Genomic DNA, 20,668 nt, shown 5'->3' with positions numbered 1-20,668 from the left:
GCTTTTCCCTTCTGTATCCCGATGTTCCTATTATCGCCGTCCCTTTCCCTTTCCCTTTTTTTTTTTTTTTTTGTATTGCCAATATTCTTCGCCATTATCTGCTGAAAATTGGCACACCGCATGGGACAACACACGAACACAATACACTCGCTGATATGTTGATTAGCCCAAGTTTTCATTTCCAATCCGTTTCGATCAAGATTTTATACCTCTATCTACATAAATCAAAGATTGTTTTAAGCTGGCGACCTTCAGATTTGAAGAATATGTAACAAGCGTAAATTGTCCTTAAATCATAAGTATTGTGAATTTAGACATAAGATGAGTTATCAAGTTAAAGATGAACTTACAGTCTTAATCATAAGCCGACTTCCAGCAGATTGGTAATACGTTTGATTTAACAACTGGCAAAAGTGCAATTTTCTTTAGTAAGACCGCACATTTTTGCACAGTGTACTTTGTCGCTTGACCACAAAAAGCAGAGACAGAAAAAGGTCCGATTTCCTAATTATACATATATAATATATGGCTGTCATAGGAACGATGGGACGATCTAAATGGGGCGTGGTTGGCCACTTTTAAGCAAACTTAACCAACGAAGGCATGATATGCGCCAACAAATGGACATGTCTGGATCGACACGGTCCGGGTTTTTGCTCAGATCGAGAACGTAAAGCCTTTACTACACCAAATACCAAATAGGGACGACAATATTTAGCTTTTAACTATAATTAGCCCCTTCTAAACCAAGCCAAATGAAAAGGTCTACATAAAAATCGTCTTCAAATGACAATGGAGGCTGATTTTCCACACAGAAAAGTGCGATTTGAGGCGGTTTGCGTTTGCATTAGATTCAATGAGCATCAGTCATCAAGTTTAACAACTGAAGACGGCAAACTGCAAACAACAGCAGCAACCAGTTAGCAAGATGTGGCCAAGAGGGGCTAGGTGCATGCAGTGCATTCTTGACATCGGGCTTCGTTGGATACTGTACGTTTTCGCACTGGTTGTTGTTTAATATTTACACCTCGAACGGGCAAATCCATCAAAATATAGCAACTCGTTATGTGCCAAGACGATGGAGGCGATGGAGACGGCGAGTGAAGACGATGGCGTAGATGGAACTGTGGGATTAGCGATTCCCCGAGAAGAGAAGAGGGCGTTACCTGGTACCCCAAAAGGGTCGCCGGAAGGAGAGGGCGGACACACTGGCAAACCTGGCAAAACTGGCAAACTGGCGGGAACATCTCGGACCAAGTTCAGTTTCTGTTTGATTTTATTTAATGGCATGACAAGGTCAAGTCGCCACTACCACTACCACTACCACTTGGCCAGACTACGCAGCCTCTCCAAGCGAAGACCGCAAAGCACAAAAAGAGCAAAAAAAAATCCAAAATAGGGACATTGTGGTGGAGCATGGGGAAGTGGAAATGGAGGTGGAAATCTTTGGAGGAGTAGGACGTGGAGGTGGAGTTGGTGGTGGTGGTGGAGGAGGAGGTGCCTTTGAGTGGAGTCGGCAGCTACCTGCCGACTAGCAATCGGTAAAGCGATGAACGCGCAAGTTGGGCCGGGCCATAAGTCACAAAGCAATTACAGTGAATTGCTTTTTACAGGCTCAACTCCGAGTCCAAGTCGCAGGCCGGGATCGCAGCTCTCTACTCCTGACTGCTGACTGCTGACTCCTGACTCCCAACTCCAGTTCCAGCTGCAGCTCCAGCCCAGCTCCAGCTCCAGCCATCTTAAATAAATGGAGGAGCAATAGAGCAGAGCCCAGCGGCATGGACGGCAACAACGGTCAGCTGAATATGAAGAAGCGGGTGGAGCACACTGGACAAAATGACCAATTTGGGAATGGCGATCTTGTGCATGGCCAACAGAAGGTATCTGAAGTTTGGTTCACTCTTTTTGGTGCCTAAAAGTCAGTTGACATGAAAATTAGTTAGCTCAACCATTAAGTTTATGAGTTTTTTCTGCAAACATATTTAATTATTTGTGCCAGTTGAAGCTGGTTCAATTTTATGAAAGCAGTTCACTTGTATTGCTTATTAAATCAACAAGTTTAATGTTTTTTCTTCCTGTATAGTCATTAGATTTGGTCAAAGCCTTAGCATTAGTCTTCTTTCGATAGAAGCTATGTGGTAAATATTCATATAAAAAGGGGCTACAGAGAATCCAATGTAAAGAATTTCGTACTCAGAGACTTCGTTATTATGAATACTGCGACTAACTACTGGAATTGCATTCCATTCCATTCAACATTTTTTTTTTTTTTTTGCCCAAATTGCGTACAGTGTGCTATAAGATGTTACCGATTAAAGGATGGATACTAACCCACCAGTGTCCACCCACCGAGCACAGCACACCAAACGGAAACCAAAATGAATACCAAACCGAACCGAAGCACTCTTCCTTTTTTTTTTTTTTTTTGTCGAGTTGAGTTTGTTCGCTGAGAAGGTGGCGACTAAAAAGCTGTGTGCGAACCCTGGGTTTCATAACACTATAAAGATGAAATTGAAACCGATTACCGCACTCTTGAAAAAAACGATCAAGTACCACGAATGCTCGCGGACACATTTTACTCATGTAATTTTATTGCGGCTGCGAATGATTGGCAATTCTCGCTAAAAGATAAAGCGAAGGGGAAGGCTGGACCGATGGATGGATGGATGGCCTGGGCGGCTGTACAGATGGACAGATGGACGGATGGTTGGATGGTTGGCTGGCTGGATGGATGGATGGTTGGCTGGCTGGCCGACTGGCTGGATGGAAAACCAGTTACCGCCGTTGCACAATGGCGAAGCAATGTGATGCGACGGGTCCATGACTGCGGCTTGATAATGCCAAAAAAAGGGGATTATACAAAAACGAGCAAGAAAAACAATGGCAAACGAAATCAAACAGTTAGACGAGACACCTGCCATAGAGACTGATTTTCTTTCTTTTCTTTCTGTTTAGTATTAACCAATGCATACTAGATACGAGCATGTGGAGCCTAACCCATCCAATTCAATCACTCAACAGAGGCAGAGCTAGAAAGTATGGCAATCTCGGGCCATCATAAAATGTGCGAATGAGAACTGAACCCGCCATTTCCTTGGATGTGAATGTGAGTGTGGATGTGAATACGAGTGTGAATGTGAGTGCGGATGCGAGTGTGGATGTAAACGCGCTAACATTCGCATCCGCGTGCAGAGCCGTAGATCAGCAGGCATCAAAAACGGAGGGATGGGGCGGGAGAGGAGAGACAAAAGCACTTATCTTGTCTCGGGCTCAATAAGCCAACCTGTCAGCAGGAGCGGGAAAGGTAAAGGCCATGGGAATGCAGATGGACGCGGACTTGGACGTGGACTTGAACTGACTTGGAACAGGGACATCGGCACTTTGCTCACATCTTTCCCAGCTTGGCTGGCAATGAACCACGTGAATAGAAATGACAATAAATTTCTAAGAAATATTATCATATAAGTTCATAATATGAACAATGTGACTTCTCAGGTATTTATCTGAGTGTACTTAAACGATATAAAGAAGGGAATATTATAAGATCCCACCTTTTACTAACTTAATCAACCAAATACGACATCTATGCCATAAGGTCAAATGAAAGCCCTTAATACCATATTTCAAGGATTTCTTGCGCTTTTTATAACCTTTCCTAAATCAGAAGTCCTTGCTCCAGATGATACATTTTACCTGGACTAGGTGTCGAGTTAGACGACAAGGTTGATGCGTCCTGAGATCTGAATGGATTGGAGTGTTTGTTAAGGAATTCATCAAGGGGAGCCGTGGGGTAAATGGAAATGCAAATGGGAATGGAAATGCACAGCATCGATGTGGCAGGCAGGTGAGCCCTGAAATTGCGACTGACTTTGCATTCGCATCTGAGCATTTCGAGTCTTTAGCACCGTATGAGGTCTACCCCGCCGAACGGAGAGAATGGATTGGAAAGGTTCGGTCATGGACTGAGGGATAATATTCCCGCTGTTTTCGGTTCACAGCCCTCTGTTCCTGTTCACATTATATGACCATTCTTGGCGGTGGCGGTGGCGGTGGCGTCTTCACTTCCAGGCCGGAGGATCTATCCCATTGTGGAAAACATGGTCGGTGATACTTTTACGAGCGAATATTACCCGAATATGACGATCGCAGATGCCCATTGCCATGGCCATATGGCAATTTGTTGCCATCTTATATTCACATCCAATTGCCGGACACTGCAGGGCTTTTCGTTTTGATACTGCCGCTAGTGCCTGGTTGCCACGATCTTCAGTCCGATAAAAGAGCTTTCCTCTCTATCTTTCATTCTGCAAGCTCAAGGTGCATACATCCTCGTTCAGCAGCTGCTCCCTAGGAAACCTTTCAGCTGCCATTCGCTTGGGAAGGAGCCAATCACTCCTAGCCCGGATATTTCATTCTTGGCCACATCCAGCCATCTTAATATGCAAATCTATAAACTCTTTCCCGAATTCAAGAACGAGAATCCGTTGTTTTGGCCAAGAGATATTTTCCTTCAATTAGCGATGTTAATCAAAAACACAGATTTTAAATTGTCCATATTTGTAGTTTTTTCCAGTTTTAAAACTCTATTAATTGTATTCTGTCTTACATGTACTACAAGTTGTTTTGTGTTCAGTGTAGTGTAGTTTTTCATTTAAAAGCAATTCTGTTAGCCTTAATTGCAACTTTTTTATTTTTCCTGTCATTTGAATACAAATTCTTGAGAAAATGAGTGTATGTAACAGTAGTAAGCTATCAATCTTCCGAAGTCCACATAAACTTCAACTGAAGCGATAAAAAATTTACGATTGATAAAGTTCAAGTACTGAGTCGTGAATTTAAGCATTAGATTCAACTAAATTCCACACTGTCTAGTCTACAAACAACACCTCAGCACGAAAAACAAACGATGGATGGCGTTTCTTCAGTTACACCTGCTGCCCGAATGTGGTTCCTTAATCAAATCGCTTCGGTTACATTTCGAGCGAGTAGTAATAATATCGATATCAGATGGAGAAGTCGAAACCGAAACTGAAACGCAAAGGACACAGGACACACGGTGGAAGATGAATGCCACAACGCACGGTAGAGACGAGAAATAACATAAACACAAGAGACAGACCAGACAGAAACAAGGAGAACATGCCCCCTAAAGTATGAAATTCGCATAATTTTCGAGACCGATCTCAGTGGCATGACAGAGCCAGATAATCATTTAATGCCCTCCGAGCGGAACGCCCCTGGATGAAAACTGGTACGAGAGCTAATAACGTTGCGCCGCGATCCACCGATCCACCGATCCACCGATCCAGCCATGAGTGTGTCCAGCGGATCCAGCTTCGGATCGAAAATGGGAACTCTGGGCAATGAGGATTGGGATTCGGAATGGGAATGCGACTGGGACTGCATGATTGGGGGACTGAGTAGCGAGGATTGAGGACTGAGAACTGAGAAGTGTGGTAACTGGGAACTGGGCCTTTTGACTCCACTCGACTTGACGCTACCCTTGACTTTTTCGGCTTGTGTGTTTTATTTTTTTATTATTTTTTTTTTGCCTTCTCGCCGACGTCGTCTGCCGCCCATTTTTATTTACCTTATTCGCTGGCGTTTTTCCCTATTTTTTTCTCTCGTTTTTATTTCAGCTTTTTCGGATTGACAGCTCTCGAGTGACTCTCGCAAGTGTTTTTGGCTTCGGGTTTGAGTTTGAGGTACGGGTTCGGGCGACACAATGCACCTTCCTCCCCACCTGCAGCATTATAAAAGCACCACCGTATGATGGTCATATACACATATACCATATAGCATATATAGCATACTGCATACTCCATACTCCATACTCCATACTGAATACCATCCATGCCGGCTCCTTTGCGGCCTCGGTTTTGGATTGGAGGAGGCGACGAACTATTTCTCCCGTTAACATGTTCACTTCTCAAGTGTTTCCTTTGTGAATCGCTGACTTGGCTGACTGACTGGCTGACTGACTGTCTGCCAGTATGAGGCCTGGTCGCTCGACTCCGCTCAGCTCAGCCAAACTCGGCTCTACTCGGCTCGCCCGGCCGGCAAAACTACTGACACCGCCATGACGGCTGCCTTTCAAAAAAAAAAAAAAAAAAAATGGAAAAAAAAACTTGGCAGAAAAAAAGCAAACGCGCACAGGCCAATGCCAGGTCCCCAATTGCAGTCCCATTTCCAGACCCTGTCCTGGTCGCTTTTCCCCTGAACGCCTCGGGGCCAGTAGTGTTGACAAAAGAGTTAGAAGTCAGACGTAAGCTTAAAATGAAATGGTATCATTAAGTCTAATGGGATTGAACTTTTGGCTAGCAAGGATTATATATTAAATATCCTCGCAGTCACATATAAGAAAAGGATTAAAATATTACAAATTATAAGCCAATTAAAAACAGAAAACTGTTGCATATCTCAAGGCGTCTAAAAATGTCTACTGAAATATCCAGCAAACCATACAATAACCTATTTCTTCAATTTTTGATTCAATATTAAGATATCAATATTAATTCAATTAAAATCCATACTTGAGAAAAGCACATCTGAAAAAGATGTTTCCATTAAAAAAATGTACCCAACTTTAAGGGCATATTCTAAATATCCTGATTCTGGCCAAAAACCCGTCAGATTCGCAATTCTCCCGACATAGAATATATTATTGTGATTTATACCGTGTTGTCATTCCGCTGACAAAGTCAAGTCGTTTGCCGCCGAGCTTCTTCAGTTCGTCGGTTCGCTTTGGCACGGATCAACTGCTAATGGGTTCCCTGATCACTTGCAACAGCACCGGCTATATAATAATAAAACGACAGGGTGACAGGGACGGTTCACCAAAGGGTTAATGCCGAATTTCAAAAGGCCTTAATGAAAAGTTCAGCTGATTTGACGTCCCACTCGAGAAATCGCTCGCTTGGCGCATTCAAGTCAAAGTCACCATTGCCATGTCCGTCGATTCGACTGCGACTGAGACTATATATACTATATACGCCATATATACATATACTTATACGCGAAAAGCGGAGGAGAAACGACAAAAAGTCAACCTGGTCGAACGCGAAGTCGAATCCGTGGCACGACAACACGACATCGTTTTGTACGTCACTCAAAACGTTCGTGGGCTGTCAGGGAGACAGTTCAAAAATGAAATATGTATATACTCGTACACATTATAACAAATTCTAAAAGGAAAGACACAAGCATGCACTCGGCGAGGAAAGTCTGCTAGTCAGACAGCCAGTCGAAGTCATTGATTGAGCATTGACGTTCGCGCTGCAAACAACAACCATATCAGAAAAGCTCACTCACTGCTTGATGTCACAATGTTCCTCGGTATTTTCCAATTCCAATTTAATAGACCCTTTTATTGTTGAGCACTGTCCGGTGAATACAACACTCGACTTGCTTCTTTGCATAATTTAAGTTTCCATCTGATCTTGTGGTATTTTCTAGTATTTTTGTAATAGTTTGTTGAAGTTGAGATCAAGTAGCAAATCAGTTAATAATGGTTAAGCTGTGGTCCCAATCTATTAGCTTTATTGTAACGTTTTTGTCCCAAAATAGGACTCGGTATTTTTCGGTATTATTTTTGGTATATTTATCAAGCTTGTACTTTATCATTTCTTTCTGTGTGCACACACATGTATATGGAGTAGATCTGACCCGGCCGAATCGTAAACCAAGTTCGATGCCTACACCTATACCCAGCGGAATTCGAAAAGGGGGGTCCGGCTCTCGAGAGCCGGCGATGGTGACGTTGCCGTTCCTTGTGCTGAAATGCTGAAATGATGACACGATGACACGGACAGCGAAACGAACACGGACATGGATTCAGAGACAGACGCGAGCGCGGAGGTTCAGGGCTTTCTGTCCAGACGGAGACGAAAAGTCGCAGTTGAAGTCGAAATCCAAGTGTCATTGTCATCGTCGTACATTTTGATTTTATTATTGATTCAATTACAATGTCAACGGGACAGCAATAGTCGTGCTGGGCGGAAGGATCAAGAACGAGACGTTTCGCTCTGGTCAAGGATAAAGCCAGCAGTAGGGCTAAATAAAAAGCACCACCGGACACATGAAATATTCAGTTCATTAATCAATCAATACTTCAGCGACCCAACTATGTGGTATTTTTTTTCCTTTTACACAAACCTAAAATAAACGATTGTTATGTTTGCGTGATTTTAATTTGGGGTTGCTGTTTGCCTGCGAAAAATGCAGTATTTTTGAAATGGAAAGTGAAGAGGTTTTAAAGTTGCACTTTTGCTACTGGATCTCAAAGAGAATATTTTGAAAAAAGCTAAATATATGTATACATATAAAGCTTGATGATGCAATGCTCCACTGTTATCAGACTTTTGCGTTATATATTTAAAGCGTGTTGATTTGCCTGGTTGACATGCGCCGCTGTCACAAGTATAATACGTGTACGAAGCTGATAATTCCGCTAATGGGTTGACCCAATGTTTGCACAGTTAAAACTGTTAACTGTCCAAGACTTAAGCCCACACGATGAGTAAATAAATGGTAGTCTGGGTTCGGGTAAACCGATACACGGCATACCCTGCAATCCTTAACAACCGAGAATAAAAAATTATAAAAAAGTGTAATCTCTCTCTTTCGAAGAGAGGCATACATACATCTGTTTACGTACTTTGAGGGTATATACATAGTGTGCACATTCATGGGCACTGGTTTTCTCTTTACAAACACACACAATGGCCATAACTGACGATAACACCTAAATGGTAATGCTAATAAGCCGTTTAAATTTGACTTCTTCTTTTTTACTTGGCAAGTGTTGTTGCTGCCGGTGCTAATGACAATAAAATGATTAGCTTGTTTAATTGGTTTTCATTTTTCGCCTTTGTGTCATACGTAGACATGACTTTATGTCAAACACTCTACATTAGAGAACACATTATATACCTTTTCCGGGTGGAGTTGTTCTGATTTCGAATATATGTTTAATTAATGAAATTTAACTCAGTGCAGGAAATAAGTTTATGAGCAACTGTAACGTTGAATCAAATATAATTACGTATACGACTAGTGCGCCTTGTTAAGCTATGAAAACATACTTTGAATTAGTGCCTAAAATGGTCTAAAATTTTCATTTTTTATTTTCTTGCAATGGGTTTTTCAATATATATCAAAGATTTTCTTTATATACAAATCTTTGGCATTTTAAAGTCAACTGTTTCAATGATTCAATCGAAAATGCATTTAAGTGACTACATAAGTCGACTTTAGGATTATTGGGACAACTTTTGTGTGCACAATCAGTTGGCACATTTTTCGTACCTTTTTAGAGAAGACTCGGATTAAATTTTATGGTCGTTTATTATATTTTGTCATTTGATTTAAATTAACACAATTTTCGGTGGACTGGCGGTGGAGTGGGGGCGTCTTGAAAAGTGTACAAATAACGTTGACTTTAACATTGCGGCAATCCCGAAGAGATTTGGTTTTTGGCATCGATGTGTGAAATGTGTCGAATTGTTGATGTGTGCCCAAGAATTTGACATTTTGACGGACGTGTTGGCATAAATCATCAAAACTTGTTGTTAGATCGTGATCGGCAATGGCTAACCACTCGTTTTTCATCGCCTTCCTCTCTTTTTTTTTTCTTTTAGATCTGCCGTGGAACTCTAAACTGCGATCTATAGCAAGCCGAAGACTTATATATTTATATATATATAGATATAAATATATCTATATACAACGCACTTCAGGAAGTCGGTCCACGGCCACAAAAAGACGTAAGTTGCAGTCTTATGAGTAGATGATATTAGCTTTCCTCGACTTCCTCATACCGGTCACTTTTAGGCCATTATTTCGACAATGTCTCGGCACACTAATTTGTATATCTCTATCGCCCCGACAAGATGACTCCAGATTTGCTTTAGATACGGCCACAGCACAATAGAGTCACAAAGCTATTAAAAACTGATACAAATCTCATTAAATGCGATGCTTGTAGCAGATGAACAAAGCCGCCGCCGCCTTGGTTTCAGCCTCGGTTTTTATCATCAGTTTTTAGCTTTTATTATTTTATTTTTTTTATATTTTTTGTTTTTTTTTTTTAGCCTCGATGGTTATGGCCACAGTTTTGTGGCCCCAGCCTCAAATCTCCTTGCCTTTCCTTTCCTTCAATCAATCGTTGATTTTGCTCCCGGCAACAAACAAGAATGGCTTTTGTGGTTTACTTGAGATCAGCTCGGCGTACTTTCGGTAGAGGCTCTTTTAACCAAAAATGCCACGGCCAAGCCTATGAGATGGCTTGAATAGCCTGTGCCAACTTGGCTGGATGGTCCGCATTTGGACATCATCTTGGTGACGCCCCAAAAAACCCGATAAGTAAATAAACAAAAAGCTGAACGCAAAAAGCCAGGCAGATCACTAATGTCGCTTGAACGATAAGAGATCTGGAAATAATACTTCATTGCTGGAAAAAAAATTATTTAGCAAGCATAGTTTGCTTGACTTACAAAATTAAAGTGGAAAATATCATTTTTTTTTACGTATTTTTCAACTTTTGTATTTAAAAGAGCTTCTTCAACCTTTTTTGTCACATTAAAGGGGGCTTGCGTCTGTCAACCCCAACCTTCTGCTAAAATTCGCTAACATAAACTGAAAATCACTGATTCTTCCACTTAAACGCTCCCCTTTCTTGAATAAAAAAGAAGACGTATAAAAGCAGATGCTACACTCCGAAATCCCCAATAGATCCAGTAGCCCCAACATCACACTTTCCATCCGATGATGTTGATGCGGCTTCGTGTTTGCGCTTGAGGGCTAACCGACCTATCCACTTAAAACACAGTCTAAGCCCCGGATTACGACCATTCTGGCCGACTGAATCAGGTCGAGGATACGGGGAGCCAGATCCGGGGAGCATTCAGTGCGGACCCCTGCCAGGCGGCCCAAGCCCAAACATCACGTCTGATCGGCAGCGACAGTCGGCCGAGGTCCCAAGTAGCGCCAGAGCATGCACCGAAAGAAATAGTAGGTAGATACAAATGATCTTCAAAGTGCAAAATGCAAAATGCAGAAGCAAGAATGCAGTTTAGAATTCAAGTGAAAATTGCGTGCACTAAATAATTGCAGTAAATTTGCTCAATAACTTCAGTTTCTATTCACATTTTATTCTTTCTGTGTAAGGAAAGACAGTCAGTCAATAGATATCAATTTCATGATCCTCTTCCTGGTTCGATTTTTATTAGCACTTTCAGTTAGTTATGCTAGAATAAGCTATCGCTATAGAAACCTTTTTCTGCGAGTGTAATAGATAGAGTAGATAGTAGTAGATTTTGGTTTCTCACCTGCTCGATGAGCAACAAGTTTATGTTTATTTGCTAATCCCATAATAAATAGGAATTCTATAGGTGCATAAGACTTACTAAATAACAAACAAAATATGTAGTTCTGTGCAAGAAATTCACTAAATAAATAAAGAGTTTCAGAAACGATTATTTTAAGTCAACAATCAAATCATACAATTAAAAATGAGCAGGCCACTAATTACAACGATTTAAGTGTTATCACTCATAATTTGATGAAAATAAATATTTTCTCTGCACGAATGCCGCATTTGTCGCCCAATCGCAGTCGCAGTCGCAGCCCCACAATTGCGGACCCCAGGATCCCTGATTTAGGTCCGGGATCCATGTTCATGTTCGTGTCCTGCCATCGAACACTGCTCGATGTTGGCGCTCGCCCTGTGAATTTTTACCGGCGGGCCAGCCCAGCGGCTTTCGTCAACGATCCCACAGGGGATTTGCATACTAACAGCTAAAAAGAAAAGCAAGAAAAACAAAAAAAAGGAAAAAAACATAAAAAAAAATATTAAAATAAAAACGAGAACAGAGAAGTAGTAAGTTTATGTTGGAATCACTTTGTTAAGCCCTGTTCGGCAGCAGTCGGGGCGATTCAGAGGCGTTCATAATCAGAACTGAAGTGGTGCCATGGGCTCGAATTGGGATTCGGGTTTCGGTCGGTGGGTTTCATGGGGGGTGGGGGGGGGGGGGAGGTTAGGGCTGTAGGAGACTACTGGAGATCTGGACAAAATATCGAGGGGCAGGCGGTTGGTTGGTTGGTTGGCTTTAACATCGGCTTTGACAGAGCAGGCAACTTGCCAAACATATCTCATGTGCGGCAAGCCGTGTTGACACTTTTAATGTGTTTCATAAATAAATTTTTACAAAATAGAGTCAAGGGGAATGGGGCTCGGGCTCGGGCTCTTTTGTTGAATCTTGTGGGATCGGATTGGATCTGTGAGAACGATCGGCTTGGATCGGCTTTTTCGTGTTTAATGGTTGACATTTCAACAAAAAAAAACAGAAAAAATAAGAGAAAACGTTCTGTTGTTCGACTTTAACACGCATTTATGACCGCCTCTGCTTTATGACTTTGGAAATGCGTTAAGAAAATGTTCCTTATGACGGCTGCCGCCGCCGATTCTATGCGATAAAGCCAATAATAATCATGATTGGTGTCTGGAATGCCATTTTTCTTCTCCTTTGTTCGTTCCGGGGGATACGCAGAGTGAACTGAGATCGCAGCTCGCAGCTCGCAGCTCGCAGCTTAGCGGCAATTTTGTTATGAGACGAAAATGAGTTTCATGTGAAATACGAAATTAAAAGGAGTTCTCATCTCGGACAGATTCTCATCTGTCTTCTCGCAAGAGCTTCATAAATGTCGATGAAACCTTCGGATACAAATTGCCCAACAGCATCGATCGGTACTAACAAACATATGAAGTGATGTATTTGGATGAGCTGCAAGTTTTTTTTTTTCAGTTAAGCATCCGTCACAAATTTGGCATATAAATCTCACTTAACCACATTTTTAAAAATCCACTTGAAAATAACATTTAATATTTCATTTAAAACTTTTATCGTAATTGGAAAATTTAGCTAACTTCAATCAATGCCATGTATTGTTTAAGAATCCTTCAAAAACAATACTATTGAAATTCCAAAAAAATTCCAAAATTCCAAAAAGTGCAAAATTAATGAATTTTCAGACAAACATCTGAAAGATGAATCTGTAAAATATGTATATAAAATATATACAATGAAAAAGCCCAGTCCAGCTACTTTGGACTATGAACCCCAATTATAGGCGCACAACAAAGCTCCAATAATTCTCGCTGCAAACTGTCACTTTTATGCAATCAGTGCCTCTGGCCAGAGCAGATGGGTTCAGATACACACAGCTCGCACAACATATGTGTGAATGCCGATGGAGGAGAACTGGTTTGGTCAGAACGGAGAACTCTCAGATTCGGAACGTGTCAAATCACAAAAAATATATGTTTGTACGCGGGGAAAATAAGTATGAAAAAATATCAAATTAAATATCAACTGAAAGCAATTAAAAGCTGCCGCGTCGTGCATCTCCGGTTCTAAATGCCGGTAAAAACGTTCCCTACTCCGAGATCCGAACAGAAACGTAATCGTAATAAATGTCGTTACAACAGCAGCAGCAGCAGCCCGAACAGGTGGCAATTAAAAAACAATTTGTATACCATTTAAATGACTTGCCAAGATGACATATATCATGCAAAAGTTCCCCAATGCCAAATGGCACTGTCCGAAGGCAGGCGAGAGATGAAAAAAAAATAATGATAAAAAAATAATAATAATAGTAGCGAAAGTTTCCATAGCTGCAGTTTTTGATACACATTTAATCGTACATTTTGTCATTTGCCATATATCATTGCATGTCGCCCAGGGGAATTTAATATTTATAGCATTTTAAGTGGGATTTATTTGTTAAAAGTATACAAACATATGATATTCAAGCAAGGGATTGCAATTGCTTTTTTTTAAGTAATTTTAAGTAACTCATTACGCAGAAAGTTTCTTTCATATTAAAATAACAAACTGCAAAAACTGGAAGAAGGATTTAAATATGTTCGCATGCAGACTGAACCTTCTGCTTTAATATTTAAGTATTCGTCGCAAGCGGCACGGCACTCATCACATGGGATCATCAAGAGGTCGCGCGTAATGATCGCGATCTCTCGGCCTCGATCTTCATCTTGATGTGGAAGTGGCAGTGGAGTTGAATATCACGATCACAGCCCTATCGATTTGGATTGGATTCGATTTCGGAACTCGGACTCGGATCTAGTCGGTTCGGCTCAGATTGGATCGGATCGGATCGTATTGTATCGGATCGTATCGAAGATCGCCAGTCTGTTGGAGTCTTCAGTCTGGCTCTTGTGCGGTGGTGGTGGTGGTGGTGGTGGTGCCGGCACAGAAGAATGTGACATGGGGACTTCAAGTGGCCGTAGACGACAGCGCGAAGAGCGTCTTCTGCACACACTATCACATTGTCATGTCACGCCGGGCTCTCCACTAAACGATATTATGTGTGTATCTGTGTGTGTGTCTACAAGTGTCCCTCTGTGCCGCTGCCATCCGACGACTCTGCGGCTCCCCTCGCCATCACTCCTTCTAGAGACGTGAAGTGACCACTCAGAATTTGTCACATCATTATTCTTATTTTTATTTTCAATAATCATCTGTACTCGTGTATGCACGGTGTGGTTGCTTGTGGATGATGTGTGGTGTCTGGGAGGTCCGATGGCATGATGGCATGATGGCATGATGGCTTGATGGCATGATGGTCCGCGGTCCGCGGTCCGCGGTCCGCGGTCCGCGGTCCGCTCCATCGAGTTGTGGCCACTTCGTTAGGCGGTTTCGGTGGAAACTCCTTGACAATGTTTGAGATGGTGGAAGATATGTGGCTGCGAGGCGCTCAGATCGCTTAAATGCCACACACACTTGGTCGCCACAAACTCGGGCGAAATTAATTGAAATTATAATGCCACAGGTACTGACAGCGTACAAATGTACACAAGTTTGGAGAGACTTTTATGCAGAAGATAAACTATTGCTGGCAGCAAATAACAAAACAAATGTGACATTAAATAAATAAATAATGAAAAAGGTGACTTAAGTGCCTGGCAGTAAAAAAAAACAGACATATTATTAGGCAAATACGTTTTTCTACAATGAAACGAAACGCTTTTACGGTCAAGAATTTGTTTTTGCTTTGTTTTCGTTCCGTTTTTATTGTGACTTGAAACAGAAGATTTCGATTCATTCTCTATTTAAGTATTACTACTATTTTAATATTAAATAAAACGATTGTATTTTCCTCTTCTTGCAGCGAATCAACAAAAGCACAGCGCTCAACACTTGGAAACCTAAATGCCGCATCTAGTCTAATGTTTGGTCAAAAGTCTACAGATTAATTGTTGTTCCTAAGCCGCCGCTTGATGAATATTGGCCACGAGAAGCATCCGCCGCACTTTCATCCGCATCCGCAACCGCATCCGCATCCTCGCGCCGCCGCCTCTGAAATTCATCGTTTAGCCGCCGGCGGTTCGGTTAGTCCGCCACCGCCACCGTCGACGTCGTCATCGTTGTTGTACCACCTGCCCGCCGCCGCCGCCACTGTATCCGCCTCCTATCGCCATCCACTGCAAGGTCATGAGAGGCAACAGAACCAGCATCACCTCCCCTACCAGCACCAGCACCAGCACCACCACCATTACCATCAGCACCACCCACATTTGCCAACCGGTGGAGGGAACGTGCACCTGAGCCGCGAATCATCACCCGCTTCAATGGTGATGACCCCCAGCCGCCGCAGTTCGCCGCCCCTGCCGCCGCTGCCCTTGACGACGCACCCCATCCATCCGCACTCGCATTCGCATTCGCATCCGCATCCACATCCGCATCCGCTGCCCCTGGCGCTACCGTTGCGCCATCCACTCGCCCTGAATGCGAACGCCGGCGGTCACCAGTCGCCGTCCCGCTCCTCCGGCAGCGTCCAGCAGACATCGTCGCACGCACAATCGTCGGCGCAATCGATGAGCGTTCACTTCTCGCAGCTGGCCCATGCCCAGCTGCATTTGCAGAATCAATTGCAGCAGAAGCTATCGGCGGCGGCAAGTAGGAATAATAATAACAATAACAATAACAACAATAGTAGTAGCACCGGATCGGGCACTGGAACGGGCAACAGTACGCCCACGCACGATCCGAACCCGATGAATCCGCTGAGTGATTTGCAGAACATGCAACCGTTTGACTTTCGGAAAATCAGCTCGGCGGCGGCGCTGGGTGCCTTTGGTGGTCCCTTGCCGCTGCCGCAAAGTCCCACGGAATTCGGACAACACCATCATCACAGTCAGCAGCAGCAGCATCAGCACCACCTGCATCGGAACCAGTTCTTCAATGCAATGGCCATGGCCTATCACCTGCCACCGCCACCGCCTCCACCGCCGCCCGATTCTAGATCCCCACCATCGCCGCCACCAGGTGTTGGCCAGTATCAGCATCAGGCGGGTTCTGGGTCCGGCTCCGGATCGGGATCGGGTTCGGGCTCCAGTTCGGGTGCAGGATCCGTGGATGATTCCTCTGGCAAGCAGCAACGGAACAGCGATAAGGTATCCGCCTCCGGATCATGTTCCAGTTCGCAGCGTATGACCCGTCTGGCCTTATCCTCCAATATGCGGTCGAGCCGGAAGACGCCACACTCACCGGGCGGAGGAGGTGGTGGTGGAAATGGAGGATCCGTTGGCGGCGGCGGTGGCAAGCGGCAATGGGGCTCGATGCCCGCCAATTTGGGCACCCAGTTTATCAATCCGGTGACGGGCAAGAAGCGAGTGCAGTGCAATGTCTGTCTGAAGACCTTTTGCGACAAGGGTGCTCTGAAGATTCACTTCTCGGCGGTGCATCTCAGGGAGATGCACAAGTGCACGGTGGATGGATGCAGCATGATGTTCAGCTCGAGGCGATCGAGGAATCGCCATAGCGCCAATCCGAATCCCAAGCTCCATTCGCCGCATCTGCGACGCAAGATCTCGCCGCACGATGGACGCAGTGCGCAACCGCATCCGCTGTTGCTCCAGGCGCCCAATGGCCTCATGGCGGGACTGGCACCATTCGGCAGCTTCCCGCTGCTGACGCCGCCACCGGATTTGCGGCATCATGCGATGGGTGGTTCGGGCGCGGGATCAGGAGCGGGAGTCGGTGCTCTGGAGTTGAAACACGGACAGGATTATCTGCAGAGATCGTACTTGGATGCCGGACGATTCGAGGGGCAGCGTCGTAAACTGGCGATGGAGAACGAGCACACTGAAGATGAGGACGACGACGAGATACTGGAGGTAGGTTAAACAACCTTTGTATATATACGTTGGAAATCTCATTCTTTAGGTAAACTCTCTTAAAATATTACTCATCCGACATGTTGTCCATTTAACTTTGTTAAGTTTTAACTTTGTTTATAGTTTGCAACATATTATTCAATAACATTTTCCTTTGCTCTCCCGCAGGTTGGCATCCACATGGCCGGCGACGATGATGACGACGAGGCTGACGGCGATGAGGACGATGATGACGATGATCCCGATGGCATCGTTGTGGTCGGCGATGAGATTGATAGCATGCCGCTGGACCACGAAAACGATAACGATAATGAGAATGAGAACGACGAGAGCGACGAGCGCTCCACATCGGCGGTATCCAGCCTGAGTCAAACCAAAGAGCAATCCAGTCCGGGCAAGGTTGTCCAGTCCGGCCTTGAGGAGTGCCACACATATGCCCATGCCCACGCCCACGCCCTCTCGCACGGCCACGCCCACTCGCTTGGGCACGCCCATGCCCTCGCCCAAATGGCGGCCAATAAACGGAAACGCAAGAGCCAGAATCCAGTCCGATGTCCTGTGCAATCGGATGAGAATTCGGGAGAGAATTCAATCGACTACGACGTGGCCGCCGATCTGTCCATTAAGAAGGTGCGTCTGCCCGCGCAGGCCGCTGCATCCGCCAAAGAATCGGAGGTGGGCGAGTCCACCAAGTCGATACCATCGCCACCCCTCACGCCCTACGGTGATCTCAGGCCGGTGGGTCTCTGCATTAAGACGGAACAGGATCACGAGCAGGAACTGGATCAGGAGCAGGGTCAAGAACGTAAGCGGGAACAGGATCAGGAACCTGAACCAGATCCTGTAGCTGCGGCATCCAAGCCAGAAATGAAACTGGAGGAGCAGGAAACGAGGCCAGCTGACAAGGGGGATGACACAGAGGAAGACGAACTGGAGTCGGCGCCGGTGGACACCACACTAGATCTTTCACGGGCAGCGGCCGCCATCAAATTGGAGCCACTGGAGGAGATCAACTACGAAGCGGATGAGAATCGCTACGTGCGCATCAAGCAGGAGCTAATGGGTGGCGATGAGTCCTTGGCGGAGGAGTCCAGCGACAAGACTGCCAATCACAATAATAATAATAACAATAACAATAATATTAACATTAACAATAGTGTGCGCCGTGAAAGTGACAACGGATTGGATGCGAGTGAGCTCGAGGAGCGCGAACCGGAACCGGAAACTGAAACAGAACCCGAACACGAACAAGAACACGAACCGGAACCGGAAACGGAGGTGGAGGTGCCCGAAGTGCCCATCGATAAGGAGAACCCCCTAAAGTGCACCGCCTGCGGTGAGATATTCCAAAACCACTTTCATCTCAAGACGCACCACCAGAGCGTCCACCTCAAGCTGCACCACAAGTGCAATATAGATGGCTGCAATGCGGCATTTCCCTCGAAACGCAGCCGCGATCGTCACAGTTCGAATCTCAATTTGCATCGCAAGCTGCTGTCGACCAGCGATGATCATGGATTACTCCATGCACCCGTGATGCCCGCAACGGATCCGCTCCTGGAGCTAATGAGTCTCAATTTGAATAACAACAAGAGCGGCTTCCATCACTCGGCGATGGTGGGCTCATCGGCAGGCGGCGCTGGCGGTGTCAATCCGGCGGCGGTGGGCAGCATTCAGGCGGAGATTCTGGCCCGCATTTGCGCCGGTGCCCATGCCCATGGACTGAATGTACCGCTCTGTTTCGAGGCTTTGCAGCATCGTTTCGCCGTTGGACATGGCCACGCTGGTTATCCGCTGATCGCCGGCGATGGCTCGCCACCAAGTCCCCGCCTATTTTTGAGCCACGGCGGCGGCGCGAGTCCGCTTCTGTTTGCCGGACTGCCGCGCATGCCGAGATTCCCCCAACTGACGCCCCACATGCTGGCCGCCAGTGCTGGCAATACAGCTGCCGCCGCCGCCGCCGCCGCCGGAATGGGCGGACTTAGTCCCTTCTGTCGACGCACCTCCTCCGATTCAAATTCACAGCACTCGATAACGCCACCGCCGAAGAGATCGCGATCGCAGTCCAGATCACCGGATCATTGTGTACATCCGGCGCATGCCGGTGACACCACGGGCATCACCGAAGATCCGGGCCAGCGGCAAAGTCCCGATCGCATATCATGACCATGTACCTCGTACTATGCCAAGGCGTTGGCATTTTATCACTAAGAGCCCCCCATGTCATGCGGTGCACACACTTTGGAAGTCAGATATGCGAGATATACGGATGGGGTTATATCTTGATCTATATATATATATATATACGTATATATGGAAAATGCATTGCTCATGCTCACATCGAGGATCGAAGATCGTCTGCCGCTCATAAATACGAAATACTTTCACTTAGGCTAATGCTAAAATAAAAATATTTAGATGGATCAACTAGCATTTTTTTTTCTATACATAAATATACATACAATATATATATATATATATATATAGTTATTTATACTATATATATGAGTCCCTTTTTTTTTAAATTGTACTTATGAAAACTGATGTTTTGTGTACAAGTACGTCGTGTTGTAGAGAATTTATAAATGGCAAAGAAATAACAAGTACTAAATAAATAAATAACGATACATATTGTTAGTGATACTCGATTATGTAAGTTAAGTAGCCTCTAAGCAGCGCCTACTGGTATCGTGAGTAACGTTTTTTTTTTTTTTTTATTGTAACTGAAATATTAAGTGTGTTGTATATGATATGACGGAATGGCAATGGAAATGCAAATGCAAATAATATGAGTCAACCAACGACGAAACGCTTGATATGAGGAAACGAACTAAATTTGATTACAGATTGCCGTTCACCGAACTGGGTTAGGATCACTCATTAAAAGTCCTCAAGATCCAAAAATCGAAAATAATAAACAAAAGCAAAAAAAAATAAAAATATGAACCGTTTTGTTGTTTTTTTATTACAAACAAATCCTAAAGTAATTATGTAGTCGGTTAGTTAGTTCTGAAACAGTAACCAGACAAATACCTTCAACTCATATTTAAGCTATATATGTTTGCAATAAAATATCTGAAAAATTCTTAAATCTCTGTTTGTGTTTGGGAATCGGAACTTCAAAATGTTGCAACTATTATCGTTTAATAGTATCCAAGCTGGAAAAACGGAACACAATAAATCCTTCGCCAATTTGGAAGCCACCTACTCATCTAAAGATTCAATGGGAAATTAATTATTATTTTTTACTCGAATTCATCGAGCAGTGCTGTCGAATTTAAAGGACATTTTCTGAAATGTTCTAAGTTTATTTCTATTCATTTACTAACAGAAATTAAGCCATCCTCTTGATTGCAAATTAAAAATACAAGAAAGTGAAGTTTAACTTTTAACAGTTAAGAGATTTCTTTATAGACTCCAAGTTATTATAAATTCAGATTTTCCAGAATTTTACAATAAGAATTTTCAAAATAT

At 44.1% G+C, this 20,668-nt stretch overlaps 1 protein-coding gene across 3 annotated transcripts in view; it reads left to right on the top strand.

Moving 5' to 3' along the window:
• The window catches only part of LOC6726106, a 30,317-nt gene extending 10,032 nt beyond the window's left edge, over positions 1 to 20,285 (top strand). For all 3 annotated transcript variants that reach the window (XM_039296467.2, XM_039296466.2, XM_039296468.2), the window contains exons 3-5: positions 9,639 to 9,764; positions 15,187 to 17,194; positions 17,363 to 20,285. In XM_039296467.2, coding sequence (XP_039152401.1) covers positions 15,296 to 17,194; positions 17,363 to 19,360 — 3,897 coding nt within the window. In that variant the 5' untranslated portion in view covers positions 9,639 to 9,764; positions 15,187 to 15,295 and the 3' untranslated portion in view covers positions 19,361 to 20,285. The remainder of the gene's footprint in view (positions 1 to 9,638; positions 9,765 to 15,186; positions 17,195 to 17,362) is intronic.
• Positions 20,286 to 20,668: the final 383 nt, after the last annotated feature.

Source organism: Drosophila simulans, chromosome X, assembly GCF_016746395.2.
Source record: "Drosophila simulans strain w501 chromosome X, Prin_Dsim_3.1, whole genome shotgun sequence".
In the NCBI taxonomy this organism is placed as follows: Eukaryota; Metazoa; Arthropoda; class Insecta; order Diptera; family Drosophilidae; genus Drosophila; species Drosophila simulans.
Note: the sequence above shows the minus strand (reverse complement) of the source record. Positions and strands in the feature narration are given on the sequence as shown.